The sequence below is a fragment of the Mastigoproctus giganteus genome, chromosome 8, assembly GCF_048544385.1.
Source record: "Mastigoproctus giganteus isolate SK-2022 chromosome 8, ASM4854438v1, whole genome shotgun sequence".
In the NCBI taxonomy this organism is placed as follows: domain Eukaryota; kingdom Metazoa; phylum Arthropoda; class Arachnida; order Uropygi; family Thelyphonidae; genus Mastigoproctus; species Mastigoproctus giganteus.
This window is the reverse complement of record NC_143582.1, coordinates 58,655,822-58,674,905: the sequence shown is the minus strand read 5'-3', so window position 1 is coordinate 58,674,905 and position 19,084 is coordinate 58,655,822. Positions and strand designations below refer to the sequence as shown.

At 36.5% G+C, this 19,084-nt stretch overlaps 2 protein-coding genes across 3 annotated transcripts in view; one reads left to right on the top strand and one right to left on the bottom strand.

Annotated features, from left to right (window-relative positions):
• Positions 1–19,084, top strand: part of LOC150081555 (four and a half LIM domains protein 2-like) — a 337,841-nt gene that overhangs the window by 90,598 nt on the left and 228,159 nt on the right. The window contains exon 1 of one of the 2 annotated variants that reach the window (XM_090380116.1): positions 11,182–11,238. The exons of the other annotated variant lie outside the window; for it this stretch is intronic. Coding sequence (XP_090236242.1) covers positions 11,197–11,238 — 42 coding nt within the window. The 5' untranslated portion in view covers positions 11,182–11,196. Of the gene's footprint in view, positions 1–11,181; positions 11,239–19,084 lie in introns of those variants that run through there. 2 annotated transcript variants of the gene reach the window in all.
• Positions 1–19,084, bottom strand: part of Eaf6 (chromatin modification-related protein EAF6/MEAF6) — a 425,780-nt gene that overhangs the window by 270,906 nt on the left and 135,790 nt on the right. The window lies entirely within an intron of this gene.

Below are 19,084 nucleotides of genomic sequence, written 5' to 3'. Positions count from 1 at the left end.
GATGAAAATAAATATTTAAATATTTATTTATAAAAATAAATATTTATAGTGCATGGCAACACTTTATTGATCTACTTCATCATCTACTAAGTGACTGCAATATATAATTGCCGTAAACTGCCTATAGTTTATATATGAAAGTACAGTATATTGATTAATAACGTATTAATTACAATGTTCGAGAAATTTGTTTCAGTAATTCCTCGACTATCGGTTATGAAGCATAGAGACAAAACTAAGGAAAAGGGCGATTTTCGCACTGTATTTATTATATAGTACTTGCATGACTCAACGAGGGTGTTGCCAAGCAATGGAGTGTGAGTTTAAGAGCTATAAATAAATTAATCAAACAAAAGGAAGAAACAGGATCTGTGCCATCAAGAAGGAAAGACAAATGTGTTCGGAAATGAAAGATATCAAGAGATAATGGAATTTGATACGTTAAAGTAAGTTAGACCCAGGAACAGCAAGCACTGATTTTTAAAAAGAAAATGCATCAATGTTCATTCTTCATCAGTGGGTTGTGAGCTCACTGAGGGTGGTCGAAAAGCAAAATTGGATACTAAAAAAGCAGCATTTAACTTTAAAAATTAAAAGAAAAAGACTATCTTGGACAAGAAATATAAAGATTGGGAATGAGTGAAGAAAGGTTCTGTTTAATCGTGAAAATCACTTTGAGGTACAAGGACAAACGTGTCAATATGTACAGCGAAACAATAATGAACCAACATTATTTTTACATATCGGACAAACCGTAAAACATCCAGAAAAAATGTTTTGGGGATGCTTTTCATATTATGGACAAGAACCACTTATTCAATTATAAGGTACGATAAATAGTGAGAAATATATTGATATTTTATGAAGGAAAAAAATACTTCTCCAATTGAAAAGGCTGAATTCAGACGGCACTGGCCTGTTTAAGTACGGCTTTGTCTTATTCCATACTTCCAGATTAGTAAATAAATTCGTGGAAGAAAAAATGTGTCTTAACCGACATGAGAACACTTCTGACATCTGATATTTAAGGCGAGACTGCAAAAACTATGCTGTAAAACTAAATAAAAAGATTTGTTCCTATATCAAAAAATAATTTCATGAAAACGAATTCAAAAGCATGTGTAAAAATTGAATTATTTAAGTACCATAACGAGTTAAAGATGTCAACAGCAATAGGATGATGGCATTTTGTATTAATGAAAATCTCTAAATAAATGTTATCATATTATCACATTGACAATTTGTTTCATGTTCACATTAATTTGCACAAGACTGTATTATATTTATATTTTAGATTATGCAAAAATAGCCGTATTAACGGGACCTCAACGAAAAGTCAATGTGCGGATATATATACGAGTATATATCCGCAGTTATTTTAAGGTTTTCAGTCGCATCAGAGACTTAACCATATTGCGCCGTGTTTATCATGTCTGTACAAAAGCAGGCGTGTTCATTGGCCAATCTGAATGTTATGTAGGCTAAAAAAAAATCCGGAATAATTCACGGGGAAAAGCCTTCTCCCTTATAAAGTTAAAAATTATCTAATTCGAAAATCTGCAAAGATTCAAGGAACTTAAGTTAGTCTGGTAATTCATATGTCAAGTACTGTACATAGTAATAATTGAAATAGTTTATAGTGCAAAACACAACAAATTTGTTTTACGCTATAATCATTATTATTTGTTTGAAATAATGTTGTAATTTCAACGACATAAACTTTCTGCACATGAAAATACTGTTTCATGTAACTTTTTGTACGTAATAAAAATGTAAATAGTAATAGTCAAGAGCACAGCAGAATTTTTCTTTATAAGGCAAAATATAAGTACATGTATATGCAGCACAGATATGAAATATGGCATGAAAAATACATGCCATTGGAATGTACACCCTTCTGGCCTGTTGGCTGTCTAGTAATTAAATTATTAGAAAGAAAATTGATTGATTTAAATAAAAATAACAATTACTAGTATCTTGCTTTTTTTTTAAGTCGCCACTATCCAAAATAACAAAGGGAACGTGTAGAGCCAATACGAAAAGTAAGCTGTGTTGATAAAAAAGATCATAGTGTGAGTGCAACTTATTCTCCTAAAAAAATAACAAATTACTTGCATTTCAAGTCTTAGGAACGATGTCATCTTGTGGAGGTAGCAGGATTTAATAGCTGCCCTCTATCAAGTTCATGTCGTCATGGAGCTGTTTGGCAACTTTTTGGAGATAATTTGTATCTTTGACATAAGACATGTGTGCCTATCCTCATTATGTCAAAACGGGTAAAGTGTGCCGTAGAATATGAGGGGTAAAAACTAAACAAACAACTTCACAAGGAAAGTTTCCCTCTATCATTCATAAAATATTGACGACAGATATCATATTTTGCGGTTTGCCGTTCAACACTGATGAATAATTGCCGGTTTTGCCTGTTTGCATTAAGGTTTTGTCATTTGACATTAAAAGATGCATTATAAAAAGGTGGTAAGGAAACTACCCTTCAGTACCCATAATTCTTGTAACCTCTATTGCAAATGTAGCTTGTATTGAAGCATGTGTCCTTAGGAGATGTTCGTGCACTGTTCAGCAAGTACGCATAATAACCTAATGCTGCTTTCGCTTAATTCCGCAAGGGCAATGGCGGCCTATGCAAACTAAATGCAAATCACGTCTCTTCGTCGTTTATTTATTTTTTTACGCAGTATCACGAAATAAAGCTAATTTTTCGGTGTTACTTTACCTTCTTGTCACTTCTGCCCTCCTGTTACAGAGTGGAGTGTGACACACATACCGCGGGATAAACAATGAGGTTAAACAAAAGGTTTTGGATTGAACAGAGTTGCTATCAATAACTAAACTGAAAAACTGCTTACTCCTAAAGATAACACAATGAACACGCATTTTGATTATCACCTTCAAGGTGATTGACAATCCGCGTAGGTAGACGGTATTCAAGCAAAGGCAGCCTAGACGTTTCTCAATACGCATTGGAATTGGAATTCATTTGATGATCGAATTTGGCGAATTGGAATTCATTTGATGATCGACTGCAAAGACTAAGCACGGATGTATCTGCTGAAATGCTTGGTTGGATGAGCGGAGCAGACGCACTTCAAAATAATGCTGCTGAATAATGATCCCCATGGATCATTATTCAGCAGCATTATGAATATTATGCCTGAGGGGCGGAATATTTCCTTCCCCTGTAAAAAAAAAAAAAAACACTGTTGAAGTTGATATTGAAGTTGCTGTCGAAGCCATGAGATAGAGCAGATTTGTATCGCCCTATTGCGCCATTGAGTGGGGTGGGGAAGGTATATGAGCGAATGCTCTCCTACAGAATAATGGCACTGGTGCAGGAGAAATCTGATGTGTCTGGAAAGCAATATGGGTTTATATCAGGCAGAGGTAAGGTACAGATAACGCCTTACAGGAATTAGTGAGTATGATAAAACGTTGCGCTTCGAAATCTTGTCTGGGGATATTTATCGATTTCGCTGGCCCTTTCGATAACACAGAATGGACTAGTGTTCTAATGATACTGAGTAAGGTTAATTAAGTGCACGCCGCAGATTTATTCTGTTGTCGGGATACTGGCGCCTGCGATCATTCCAGAAAGAAATCTCGAAGTCACAGAGATCTCGAAGCGGACCCATTCTTTCTCACGACACTCAAAAACTGATCGCCACGTGTGAGAACTACAATCTTATATCAGCTGTTCCTGACTTTGAGGCTTCACCAGCCCAGCGTCACAGAACAGTCCATTCCTGCACAAGGGTGTGTTTCTAATGCAAAGCCAACTCATTATATGTCTTTTCCATAACTAAAAATGTCAATGGCATTTGGTAGGACAGTGTAGATTATCCCTGGTTATGGTTGGTGTCCCTTTAGTAACGATCACTTCCATCTATGGCTGCAGCAATGAAAACAGTCATGCCTGACATTTACCTCTGCACAATGACGATGAAGAATTCAGTTTGGTATATATGAAGTAACTGAATAAATCAGCTCTATTATTCCTGATCATGGGGTAACTACAATCCCAGTTATCCGAGGCGAATCAATTTGTTTCGCTATTAATTTTTCCACTGATATAATACTGTTTTTTCCTAATTAAGTTTTACATAGGTTAGAAGATGCCGAAGGAGGTTAAGAGATGAAGACACCTAGAGATGCTGAATGGAGTTCCTTCAATTTTATTAATACATCTCAATAAACAACATTCTATCCAGAGGAATCTGTTGATGTAGGTTTGGAGAGCAGAAGACAATATTTATGAAACATACAGGTAAATTGGTAGGAGACAGGGCTGGATATATTTAGCGATAAGACATTTATTAAGGACATTCACAAGTTCTTGTAGAATTTTCCAGATGAATGCGTAAATTTTTTTAATGATTGCAAGATGGTACTGCAAAATGAAACGCCTATCCCAAGTTAACCCAAAGGTAGCATGAGAATTCATCTCCTGAATGTAATTATCGCCCATGAAAATTTGGATGTCCAACTGTCCTTTTTGGGAAAACCATTTCACAAACTTGTTCTCATTGAGGTCATGGCCTACTTGTCGAAGATATGTTTCCAGATTCAGAATGCTTGTATTTGCAGATATATTTAAGGATTGGGTATCATTTGCATCATCCGGTTTTATGTACAACTTAAGGTTGCATACAAAAGGTGCAAAGTGGCTATGTATTGTAGAACTAGCACTAGGGCAGCTGAAAACAGACGCCCTGAGAAGATTCCTCCATGTAGGATTTCTCTCAGTCTTCGTTTCTCTTAGTCTTGAAGATTTTCATGAGTGATAATTAACAGCATTGACTGAAGAATGAATAATGAATTTAAGAATGAAGAATGAATAATGAAATAAAGAATGAATTTAAGAATTTGGAAAAGGTTGGCAGTAATTCTAACAAGCTTTCTAATATATAAGTTAGACCAGTTGTTAATAGGCGAGGCGATCATAGGATGAGGAAATATATAGGAAAACAGCATCAAGTTTGATTTTTCGGGTTAATGTTTACTATATTTTGAACTGGATATCCAGTTCTTCACGTATCAACCAGAAGGATATGATGGGAATCGAACCCTCGGCTTTTTCACACGGCGTGAGAGGACGGCGATGCTATCCGCTGTTCTACCGGAGGTGGGGGGGATAAGTAAAAAACACTGAGTATGAGGAAAAAAGCCAGTAGCTATAATTCAACTGTAATGTGTTTTGTTCTAAATTCTTAATGACAGCTCAGATTAAATACGGAAAAAACACTTTTCTGTAGGCTCTACTATCAATTCATGTAGCAGTTGACGCGGAAGCAGCAGAGGAACTGCGTTATATGAAGGTCAACCAAAGAGATTGAGACAAACATCAAAAAGAGTTTCCGGCCGCACAAGCAACAATGAAAAACATGTGCATTTCCGGTAAAAAATAATAAGCGCGATGGTTATATGTTCCCGTTATTTTACGAATGCAATATTGTGCAGATAGGAACATGAATTAATAGTAATTAACAATCAGATTACAATGGAACAATCATGAGACTAGAAGCGATTAAACTAACTGAGAAACATTCGGGCTTGAGGCATAGTATTTAGTATTAGAATCACTAAATGAAGAGCAAGGAAGAGCAGTTTTTCTGAATATGCCAAAATCGCTTAGACTTATACTAGATTCTTAAATTCTAAATATCCCTTTTCACTGAATAAGCTCAAACAGGAAATCAGCACTTTCCTATTTATTCAGATATTCCGTTACCCCACAAAAATGTGAGGTCCGATTATAGTTGTGGCCACTGTACAGATCCGTTCACCAAGCTGTTGCAATGTACACGTGTTTAAAATCGTATTATCGTATTTAAAAACTCAAAAACATCATGGTCAAAGTGAGTCGTACGTAATCCCCATCGTACACAATATGTTACACATAATCCCATCCCCATCCTTTGCCTATTTTCAAGGGGTATGTCTTCCATAAATTGTCCCACAGAAAATGTGTGTATGCCATTTAGATCTTTGTGTAGTGTACCCAAGAACACCACACTAACAATCACAGCAAAAAGTATGTTGATAATGAGTATAAGCAATCGTGTGAGGGTTTTCTATGACCAGGTATGAATATTTCGAGAGTTGATGATTTCTTGTGAAATGTGAGAATTCTATTTCTTGTAAAGCGAGGTCTCATTCTCGTTACAGAATATGGTTGAGAAATTGATTATCACGTGTTCATTGCAAAATGAACAGCTGACAAAAGTTTGTTTATTAATATCTAGTGACAACAGTTCTTGTACAGACATACCGTCTGCACGGGGAGAACAATGGTTATAATCACTGTCTCTCGTCCCCCCCCCCACACGACTCGGTTCGACTTAAGCCAACACGAGGAACTTATGGGCTTTTTTCATTCCGTAGTTGAGTTAGTTCGTCTCAGACGAGAATAGCAAGGTTCCCCCAACCCCTGGAAACTCGGGAGTTTCCTCCAGCACAACAAGCAACAAGCAAACCGACTAGAAAACACAAAATTTACTGACATGATACACACGTGTTGGTAAGGTAATTCTCAGGTGTCTCTAATATGATTTTTTTTTATAAAGACATACCATAAAATGAATAAAAAAAAAAAAAAAAAAAATCTCCATACGCATGCAGATGACACAATTACGCGACATTCTGGTATTCTTGGTAGAAAATACAACACGAATATCTGCTCTTCAACATTTTCAGTTCATCAAAGTTTCCCTCTACTAGTGTTTACTCGTAATGGTTTCAGCGTATCTGTTTCTTTAAGTTGCGTCTTTAAGTCTCCACATCAGACAATATTTTAAGATTTGGCATTCGTCAAGTTAGAAATTTTGAGAGGTAGCAGAGAATAGCGGCTGCCATAAATTAAATAAACCTCACCATTAATTAAACCATATCGGTGAACTCAGCAAAAGTAAACAGGTTTGTATTAGTTCTCATAATATAAGTTTTAAGTTCTGTGGGTTTTATTCGGCTCTTTGCTGTATAAGCTTGCTTTCTTGTCATTACTAATACGAATAATACTAATGCTATTAACAAATATTGTACTGTAAAACAACGACAATCGTCTTAGAACTCAAACCTCAAGTAACAGAACACGGTGATAATACTATTATGTTTTCTACCACATTTGTTAATCACAACTGAGTAACTGGTATGATTTGATCCAAGCAGGCAGGGTCAATACTATTCTCGTTGTTGGTACGCATATTCTGTACCCATATTATGACATAAATTTGAACATAAAAATATCTTGCATTTTACACGGTTTTGTGAGTTGATTAATGTGTAATATCTTGGAAATAAAGATTTTTCAGACACACATGTTTATATGAACTTTTTCTTATTTTTAGTTTTAGAATATACTCCTACATTTCTGTGAAATTTTTAAACATCATTATATATAAAATTTCCTTCATTGCATGTATATAACATATGACGAAAATATATCACACAGTATGTTATTCATATTTTAAAAGTATACAGGGTGTTTCAGTTAAACGTTTCAGAACTTCTAAGAGGGGTAGGGTACATCCTGACAACTCGAAATCATATAGCAATGTGGGGTCGGAAATGCTTTCCTGAAGCGGTGTTGTACCCAGAAGCACCATAAAGAAAAGAGACCGTAAGTGAGAAATCGTTTTAATAATACATGAAAAGAAGCAAAAAGTACATGGATTAAAGTAAGTGTTCGAAGTTTCTTCCACGGGCTACAATGCACGCTCACATCTCCGACGCATGGACATCCGAACATTCTGGAATACTCCAGGCGAATTTCGAATTTCTTCGGCAGCTACTGCGATTCTTGCAACCAGCTCCTCAGCATTGTCAACAGGGGTGTCATAAACTAGCGATTTCATATGACCCCAGAAATAAAAATCAAGACATGATAGGTCGGGTGACCGAGCAGGCCAACGCACGGGACCACCACGTCCGATCCACTGTTGACCAAATGTGACATCCAGGTAGTTACGAACATCTCCGCTATAATGGGCAGGGGCTCCATCGTGTTGGAACCACATTGTCTGTTGCGTCGATGTAGAAATCTGTTCATCTCTCAAAAGTTGTGGCAATACTTGCTGCAGAAAGATCAAGTAGATAGGTCCGGTTAGACGACACGGTAACAGGTAAGGTCCGATGAGGTGATCTCCCATAATACCGGCCCATACAGTGACCGAAAATCGAATCTGTGCTGCACGACGTCGTATTGCATGCGGGTTCTCGACCGCCCAGATATGGTCGTTATGCGTGTTGAAAATTCCTTCCCTTGTGAAGGATGCCTCATCGGAAAACAACACTTCAGCAGGAAAAAGGGGATTTGTAGCACATTTTCCAAGGTACCACTGTGCGAAAGCAATACGAGGTGCATAATCCTCCGGTTGCTGTGTCTGGACACGCTGCACGTGAAACGGATGCATGTCTTGTTCTCGGAGAATCCTCCAGACGCTGCAATGGGAAACCCCGACTGCGTTTGCTAGACTTCGTGTACTCGTTCTTGGATTCCCCTGTACATGCTGCAGCACATTCTGTTCGACGGCTGGAGTCCGTGCTGTTCTTACCCTGTCCCTGTCAGCTCTTTCAAATGAACCTCTCTCAGCTAACCTCTGGTGCAGTCTTGCAAAGAAATTATGACTGGGAATACGCCTCGTCGGATATCGTTCCGCGTACAAACGCTGTGCGGCTGGCCCACTACAATTTGCAGCCCCGTACGCCAAATGCATTTGGCTAACTCTGCGTTCGTGTAATCATCCATCCTACTAACTGGCGTTCTTGTTCAAGAAATTCGAAATTCGCCTGGAGTATTCCAGAATGTTCGGATGTCCATGCGTCGGAAATGTGAGGCGTGCATTGTAGCCCGTGGAAGAAACTTCGAACACTTACTTTAATCCATGTACCTTTTGCTTCTTTTCATGTATTATTAAAACGATTTCTCACTTACGGTCTCTTTTCTTTATGGTGCTTCTGTGTACAACACCGCTTCAGGAAAGCATTTCCGACCCCACATTGCTATATGATTTGAGTTGTCAGGATGTACCCTACCCCTCTTAGAAGTTCTGAAACGTTTAACTGAAACACCCTGTATATGAAGGAAGTAAAGCATATATGCATGCACGAATAGCTAGTTTCCAAGGAAACTATGATTTGCACATACAGAAATTAAACTTCGTATTCAGTACTGCCGCTAGTTCACTTGATCTCCGAGAAACTTATCTATTCAACCTCAAAGTCTGAAACTCCCAGCACGAATAAACAGGAATACGAATACTGAATTTTCTCCATACACAGAGTTTTTGTGGATTAGCATGTAACGATTTGTGTCTATCTAATGAAATTGTATGTAACTGGATTCCCAAACTTTTACTAGCGAATTAACTTATCAGGTGCCGAATTGATATCAGAGGGAAATAGTTTATTTTTATATCAGGAAAGCAGAAAACCCGATCTTCAGACAACGTGAAATTTACAGACAGTATATTGAAGCAGCATAGCCTGTTCCATTTGAGCTTATCTGAACAACGCAATCCAATACCCAAGTTAAAACTTACTTTTAGATCGGAAATATAGATATTGAAGAAAGAATGTCCTTGAAGAATAAAATTCATAAAACTGACATGCAAGACTGTATAGAATTCAAATATCGAGAGTTCATTTTTAAATGGAAAATGTTTAGATGCAGCATTATGATGAGATTTATATGGGAGAATTGGGACATTTCATAAATGAAGCGGAAGAACCAGGATGATAATAACACGTTAGATAATTTGAATGACGGACTGGATGATATTAGAAATAGGATCGCTATAAGATGCAAAACAGAAGTCTAATCAGAAATAGCACTGTGCACTATAAAAACTTCTGCATTGCATTCTGCTCCATATTATAAAGCGGTATTTAGGAATAACGAGAAATCACTACGCTGTTAAAAACCTGTGCAGTGTTGTATTTGCAATTTTATTAATGTTTGATAATAATTTTTAATATTTGGTGGAGGATCGTTACATTAGACAGAGTACAATGGTCCCTTATATTTTACAGAGATATCAGGAACGTGAGAAAAATCACCTATAAAAAGTTACAAGTTTGCTTTTATATAAAAAAGATACCTTTGAGTGTGTGTGTATCGATATAGGGAAACAGGACCCAGTAACGTCAATTCTTTCTTTCCAAGAACAGCGTTCATAAAAAAAATAAGATACCAATGATGTAAAAATGATTAAATATAATAATGGTAAATTAATACGGAAGAGAGAACGAAAGTTTCATAAATCGCCTTCACGCCATTTGAACAAATGGAAGGAGATAAAAATTTGAACTTGAAAAAGTGAACGTGTTGTTTTTTAATAACTTTTCCTCTCACTTCGTATATTTTTCTGTTTCTCTCTTATTTTTCTGCCAATCTTATTCTTCTTGCCAATGCTCTCTTTGCTAAGTGTCATTAGTTTTCCATTTGTGTTCGAGGCAATTAACCACAGACATGTAAGAAATTCACTAATGATAGGCTGGCAGCTTTTGCCAGGCATTCTTAGTATTGTTTTCAAGTTTCCCGTCAGATGTCAGCACTACACATATAAGAAATATTTTAAAACGGAAAAGTGGAAAGATCACTCTGCGGTTGTTAACGTCAGTCACATGGCTGCCCGGAAGAAAGATATTTAAGGCACATGGAGTTCACATCCCCCAGCCCCCTGTTTGCTACGCATCGCTGAAAATGTAGCCAATTTGAACGGAATGAGTTGTTCACTCGGAAATTCCTTAATTTAGTTCGTTCGTCTGGCTGATGTTAAGGAACATATAAACACTCCCAAATAAACTTTGTAGATAGGGTTTGTGAGGGGTTGGGTTACCTGCTGTCGTGGGTGATATGACGGTTGACCTATTTCGTATCATCTTGAGTGCAATGTTGCCTCCCATGTCATTTAGACACGTCGCGGGTCACCACGATATTTCGTCCCTTGCCAAACGGTAAGCAAACAATCCAAAAGTTGTTACAGCAATTTTTTTTTTTGTCTTTCCTTCCAATCTGTCACCCACTAGTGTGTATGTTTGACCCACGTGTTTTACTAGGCGAACTCCTCGCGACTTCAGACAAGTTAACCGTATCATGGGTTCGTTACGCCGTTTGCTGTCTCCGTACCGAGAAATTCTGAGCACCCTTCTCAGCATACCCGGGAAACGCTTTTAAAGATCATGTGCTGCCTCTATCCTGCTCATGCCATCCTCTCTCGGTTGGTGAGTAGGGCCTGAAATAATATAAAAATTATTCTCACTTCTGTCGATCACGCTACACACCTTTCCTTCTTAATTTAATTGTGCAGGAACTACGTTTACTATTTATAATTTAAAAATTATTTAAAACTCAACTGAATAACTCAGGGGCATGTTGTTCACCTTTATCTTAAGATTATAATAAAATATTACCTTCTATATTTCGAAAGAGTAAAGAACCGCATAATTAAAAAAAAAAACACTGCTAATCCGAAAGATAGCAATAAAAACCGAGATTGTCACCCATTAATCACAAAATGGAGGTCGTGCAGGAACCCAAAAGCAGTATTGCTTACAAAAGGCCGAACAGTCTGCCAGTTTCATTGATTGATGCCGCTCTAATGTTTTATAAGAGACAATCGGAAAATAATCATTTGTATTTAATTAACATTATTTATGATAAATCAAAAGCTAATGCAATCTCAATACACGAAAGTAGACTAATTAATGATTAAGTAAATTCCGATTTCATTTCAAATGCAGTCAAATAGAATATATAACTTAGTCAATTACTCGTACTCATATTTTATTTATGACATATTAAATCCTTCAATTTCAAGCACTGAAAGTAAATGAAAAGTTGAATAATAAGTTGGGTGCCAGGCGAAATCATGATCTCGACTGATGTGTTATCGTTGCATGTTGTTTTTTCATATAATGTAATTCAATTTGCAATAACCCCCACCCCCATTTCCAATAAAACACATACGTATGTGTGTTTTACTGGAAACTTACACTTACCTTAAACAGCAGGCTATATTTGATCTTTAGGTAGGTAATTACTCTTAAAGAGTTCAGATGTGCTGAGGCAATTATCTGAGAGATTTAAATATATTTTCGAGCACAAGTTTTTAAATTCATCTGTTAGGAATGATCAGGAAATGTAAATCATTTGTGTCTCCCAAGTTTTTTATACTCATCAAATCAACTTACCTTCTGAGGCTAATGACTTAGATTAACAGACAAGAATGGATTCTAAGAGCAAACTTGTTAATGTAATTAATCAATGAACTAGAAAGCACTAGGCACAATATTCTGAACTGCTTACATTTGTACTAAAATCAGCCATTTTTCACATTTTCGCTTACTTGAATAGCAACAGAATTAGAAAACAATTTTAAACACACCTTTAATAATGCCATTCTTATATGCACGTGAAGAAACCCATTATTATTATTATTATTATTAGTAGTAGTAGTAGTAGTAGTAGGAATTTTATATATTTTTTTAAATTTCACCTTTTCTTCATAATTTGATATTTTTATGAAATTACGAAGATATCAATTTCGTAATTATTCTAATTTTTTGTTGTATTATATGACTTATTTACAAAAGGATGGAACTCCTTAACGGGTCTGTTTACATAATCTTAATTATAACATCTTGTTTATTATTATTATTATCATTATTGCTCTTATATTATTTCTCCCTGATTGGGGAATTCCACTCCGTGACGGGTACTGCTACCAAGCACACAGGGTGGTTGTAATGTCTGGTGTTACTGTTGATCAAGGAAATCTCTGACTATCCTACAGGTGTTCAGGATTGCGACTTTCTGGAGTTCCTTGTAGGTATTCTCTGGGAGACCTATTGCTGCTAGGCTGCTATGTAGAGTCTTTGGTACCATACGGTGGTTGACACGATCATCGGGATGGTTGATACTTCTTGCATATGCCACATCTCCTTGATCTCATGTTTCAGGTTCGTGTACTTCCTAATTTTTTTCTCATGGGTTTTCTGGACATTGCTGGTGTTGGGCACCGCTATGTCAATCAGGTAGGTAGCCTTTTCCATCTTGTTCACAAGGGTTATGTCCGGTCTGTTGTGCGGGATAGTCTTATCCGTTATTATGGCGCGGTCCCAGTACAGCTTGTGGGTTCGCGTCTCTAGTACTGCCTGGGGTTCGTACTTGTAGTATGGTACACTTTCTTTAGTCAACTGGTATTATTATTATTATTATTATTATAAATAAAAGTAGTAGTCATTGTTTGACTCGCATTTAACGTTTGATTAAGTTTGGCATTTAGTTTCGGATTTCACCTTAATGGAGTTTAGTAATACCTAGGAAAAATACCAAGTTGTCTAGATAAAAAATGAAGAATAATAGCTAATAACACGTTGGAGCTCCCTGGGCTTTGACAGATGCTGTCATATGTGACTTTATTCTAGTAAAGAGGTTGAACGTTGTATAAGAACGTTGTATAAGACTTAGGACAATTCCTCCAACACTACATCGCGCAAACGAAAGATAAAAACAGGAGAAGCTGCCTAATTCTTCTCTCCAGGATTTCCTATACGTTCAATAAGATGGTGATCAGGATACTGAAGGGGGTGGGGACACAGCATGTCTTGGAGTTATACTTTTCGATCCATTCAATAATATCTTTGTTTTTTGGATTGGTGGACAGTAGCATTGTCGTCCTGGAAGAATTTCATTTCCCGTGGAACAGATGGATATCATCATAGGATGCACATCCAATGGAGTCACGGGACTGTGGAGAAGTATTGAGAATATTGGCCTTCATAACAAATGGCATTCCAAATCATTACATAGTCACCACTTACGAATCAGAACCTTCATGGTAACACATTCTGGATGCACCATTTCATGTTGTTTTCTCCATAGTTTGGTCCTATGGTCAACGCGAACTAATATAAATTTTGATTCGTAGGACCTGATAACTTTCTTCCATTGGGCAGCAGTGTAAAATCTGTGTTGCAGATGTCACTATATGGGATTCCCCATTTATTAGCAAGATGAATGGGTTCCGAATAGGTTCAATTTAGTTTTTGTTCCTTATTGCATATGGCATTAAGCATAAATAAATTGTGTATAACTGGTTCTTTAAAAATTATGTATTTTAATTCATACTCTAAGAAAAAGTATGCAATACAATATTAATATATTAAGCAGCTAAAAGACAAAATTTATATTAAAAATTTTATTTGCAATTGAAAAAAAGTTAACAGTTAATAGCTGTCTTTTCTTTAGTTTAGTATTCAGTCTTTAGGAGACTTATACAGCAGCACTAAAACCATTAAACTGCCATTACGATTATCCTGAATTTTCTAAGCAGAGAAATATTATTCCAAAAGTTAAATCAGGGATAAATATTTCTCCATCCAAAAAGCATTATATATAATTAGTTCGGAAAAATTACACAACGCTGTGTTCTTTCTTTCTCCCCCATTTTTTTTTTTTTTTTTTTTTTTTTTTTTTGAATTTACGTTGGGGCAACTAAGCCCTGAAGCAACATTACCCTTATCGCGTCTGTAACTGCGTATATTCTATGATCGGTTTGTCTGTTTTATTGGAGAGAAGCCGGAGTTTCCAGAAATAAAAAAATAAAAACATGCGACTCTCATTATAAACTGACTAACTCGAGCACAGTGTGTCAAAAGAAAAAAAAAAAAAAGTAGTTCTTTTCGTCCCGACCAGAAGAATTTTTCAACCTCAATTAGAAAATGGAATCGAATCCCGACCTATGGCACACGGTGTGCCGAGACGTGGATGCTGTTGTTATTTGATTTTTAGGAGCATTAGCAACTAAGGCCATATTGCTCCGGGGATATGCGGTGGTCATTCCCTGACTTTTCCGCATCCTCCATATTTGGTGGCTCACGGGTTCAAACCCCGGTCTAATCAAGAAGCGTGTGCTACGCACTGCTACTCCTGCCCACCTGGCTACGGAGGCGCCAACGACGTGGATGCAACTCACTGGGAAGATTACTTGGGAACTAATGGAAAACAACTACCTGGGAAGATTCCTGCAATGTGTAGTTTAAGCATATATTGGAGTTGAAGTAGCTTATCATTTTTCCTGTTGGGGTGAACTAGTTAAAAAAAATGCGTAAGGGTAATAAAGAAAAGCGCAGTTCACGTTTAGCACATCTAACATACACGAAAGTCAGACGGCAACTAATGAAATGTTTAGCAAAGTTTACATTATGAAATAAAATAAACTGACATTTAGATATTCTTTTGGAACTGACTCCAGCATGGCTGTGTAAAAAAAGACATGCACTCATATTATATAGGATAATCCAGAATAAGAAACACAAGAAAGCGGAATTAGTTAACTTTTTAAAATAAACAGCCCTAAAATAAACGATAGATCTGATTAATAATTGATCATTGACGCAGAAAGCCTACAGAAATTTGAAACTAATTGAAATATGAACAAGTATATCACTATGACTTCGAGGATACCGAGAAAATAAATACCAGATTTCAAGAGGCTCTGCACAACAAGCTAAGATGAACAGATAAGAACGTAGACGTCGGGCGAAACTTATGAACTGTGGCTATTAAAGCAACGGAACTTCGTTAGCTATATATACATAATTTTAGAATGCTTCATTAAGATAAAGTCTTCTAAAATATGTATGTATAGCTCAAATACAATAAATGTTATAGTACTAGTAAATAAAAACAAAGTATGCGGTACATAATGGACGAAATTAGATACGAAACTGAATTTTCGAGTGTGATACCCTCTAAAACTATGTGAATATAAACTACTCGTATAATATCTTTCAGGTCAAGCATACATGCAGCTACAGATAATAAGGACACATGTCCTTGCTTTTAAACCTTACAAAGTAAATATCACTAATAATAATAATACAATACACTTTATTATTACACAAACGAAGAAAAATACAACAATGAAAACTTGTTAAGGACAAACAAAATCCTCGTCAACAAGGTCATTCTAAGACAAACATTATAACCACATATGGAAAAAAGACCAACAAAACATTATTTTATGATTCCATCAAACCAAGGAAATAACGTAACAAGAAATAATAATTCAAAATTATGCTTCTCACATTCAACAATTTAATAACACAGCATTTATAATAATTTGAAATTTAAAAGTACAGAAGAATTAATTGAGCGTTTTTCCATTGATTAAAATATAAACATTTTTGTTTCATTTATAATTCACTGAATGTTCAATCCAACCCCATAAAAAAGCAGAACGTTAGGCGTTCACCGCATGATTGGCTTCGAAAAATAGGAGTAACGGGCAATTTCCATAAAGTTCTAAAACAATTATAAAGATTTTATCAACCGAATAATTAATATTTCAAGCAATCAGGTTTTCACAAACTTTTCTGGTACAGGATGGCATTGCTGTTATTGTTTAGGGGTAGGCGAGTTAATTAATGGCAAGATGTACAATTAATTGTTCTGTACTTTTAAATTTCAAGTTACAAATACTGTTATTAAATTATTGACTTTGAGAAGCATAATTTGTAATTATTATTTCGTGTTATGTTACTTCCTTAGTTTAATGGAATCATAAGATAATGTTTTGTTAGATTTTTTCCCTCTGTGATCATAATATTTGTCTTAGCAATTATCTTGTTGACAACGATTTTGTTTGTCCTTAAATTTTCATTTATATTTAGCTATTTCTTATATGCATTTTGGGTACTGAATCCAACGATATGCCATTAGGGATTACTCTAGAAACTAGTGTGATATTTTGTTAATATTTTGGCAGCAATTGAAGGTTTTATGTTTTTGCTACATACATAACATCTACCAATATTTCGGTATAAAAAGAGCTTGTAGTATTTGTATAATAATCTTCCTTTTTTTTCTTTTTTTTTGAAATCCACTAAATTCTTTGAAATTCTCTAATTCTTAATACCAGCGAACTGAATGCTTTGAATTAAGATACCTTGTTTCAGATATGCACCGATACAGCAAGTACAAAAGTTTTTAAAATAAGCGTACTAGACTATAGCTTGAAAATAAAAGAAACCACAGACAAGGGCTACATCAGAATACAGCATATACCAGTTGAAATAATTAAACAGAATAATTAATCGGGTCTTGTGTCCATAGTATATTCACAAAGCGTTCGTTTAGACATCGTTTTTAAAGAGGAGGGAATTTCTGACATCTATACTTATATAGCCATAAATAACGACTTCTTATATTTTTATTTTAAAAAACAAATGCATTATTTAACAATTCCTCGTTTCACACAAATTATAAAAAAATCAGTAATAAGTTATTCAGCCAATAATTCAATAATTATTTCACAGCTAAATAAACTAACGGAGCTTATTATTAAGATGATATTTTATGATTAAAAGTAAGTTATGTCAGTCACAATGAAGATGAGTAGTATCTATCAAACGTTCTTTACACAGGTTGTCTTGCATACAGGCCAGTTTTAAACAAAGTGTGTGTTACTGTCTAAATTTCTCCTCCTAGGGTATTCCGGAAAAGGTTGAAAGATTTAGTTCTGAGGATCTCGCTGGCCACACTATTCGGTAAATTATTCTAAATAAAGCCCATTATCTCTTCTATGGCGGGAGGAAGTGGCATAGTATTTACGGTTAGGTGCCACCTGTGGTTTCCCACATCTGCGCCGTGTGTACTCTGTGATGGAATGTAGAACAACTGCATAAGCCAGAAAAAAGTGTAATGTTTGGTTTATGCAGTATTGTGTTATGTTCTGTTGTTGTGTCTCTGGCTACTTGGCCGCAGGCCCCTAGTGGGACCCTACGTTACCCGCCATCACCACTAGGAGGTGAGCCAGGCTGCCTATCATACTCTGGCTAATCTCTGCCAGGGTCGCCTGAGCTTTCTGGATGGAGACCAAATAATAAAAAAAAATTTAAAAAAGTCGAGAGAGTGGGGAAGATAGTACAAATGGAGGAGTCAAAGTAGGCAAAAGGAGGAGAATGAGGAAAGAAGGCATCCTCCAGAAGAAAGAAGGGATGGGAAAGGAGAAGTAGGAATCACTCCTGGTCTGGGAGCCCACCGAAGGCCAGGGAAAGGAAGACAGCTTGCAAAACAAGGGAGGTCTGCAAAGTTGGGTAGGTGCAATGGGGAGTGTATGTGTGTGTGTTTGATTGCTTTCAGTTCAGTGCCGTCATTCCTACAAGGAGAATGTCCAGTTGAGTGTTCATTCAGTTCTGATTGTGGCCAGTTATGAGGGCAGAGAAGGGACGAGGAGAGAGAGATCATAGCGGTTTCAGGAATGTCTGGTCTGGATGTCTATGTTGTAGGATCAGAAGTGGGGAGATGACGCCAACGCCTCTTGAAAACTGCTGAGGCATACCTCCAAAAAGCTAAAAACTTTTGATTTTAACAGGTTGCTCTCCAGACTAAGTGTAGTTACATTTATATTCAGTAACAGTTGATTATGTAGGTCCAGGTAGATGTTACACGAGTGCATTACGTGGTGCCAATCCTCCAGTTCTCCACATACACAATGGGCATCGTTTACAAGCCCAAAATCCTGAAGTAGCTTTTTGAATGACCCATGTCCTGAAAGGTAGTATGCAAATTTAAGAACCAGCCAAGTCTTTGTTTGTTGGAGTAGGAGACACTAGGTAGAAATAGCTTGGTAGTATTGCCTTTGGTGGAATCATCCCAACGAATTTTCCAGAGGGAAACAAGTTCTTGCTAAGTACACAAGAGTCTTGTTTCGGATCTACATCTACAATAGATTTTATCCCCAGGAGTTCAGTTTCTTTGTTCTTTCTGATGGCATGTGAAAGCGCTGTGAAGGCCGCTTGGAGGTCAAGGGAGATACAACCTGTTAATACTTGTAGTGCTGCTGTCGAAGTCGTTCTACAAGCCCGAGTCATTTTAATAACATCAACCGTTGTAACTGCAGAATAACGTTTCTAGTGCTGATGATGGACAAACGATGGAACCATACGGCAGCGCCATATGTTACGAACGGTACAAAAACAGCTGAATACAGAAGGTGGAGTGCAGGTCCCCTAAGACCCCAGTCTTTGCGGGTGAAGCGAGCAAGCATATTGATATAATTTT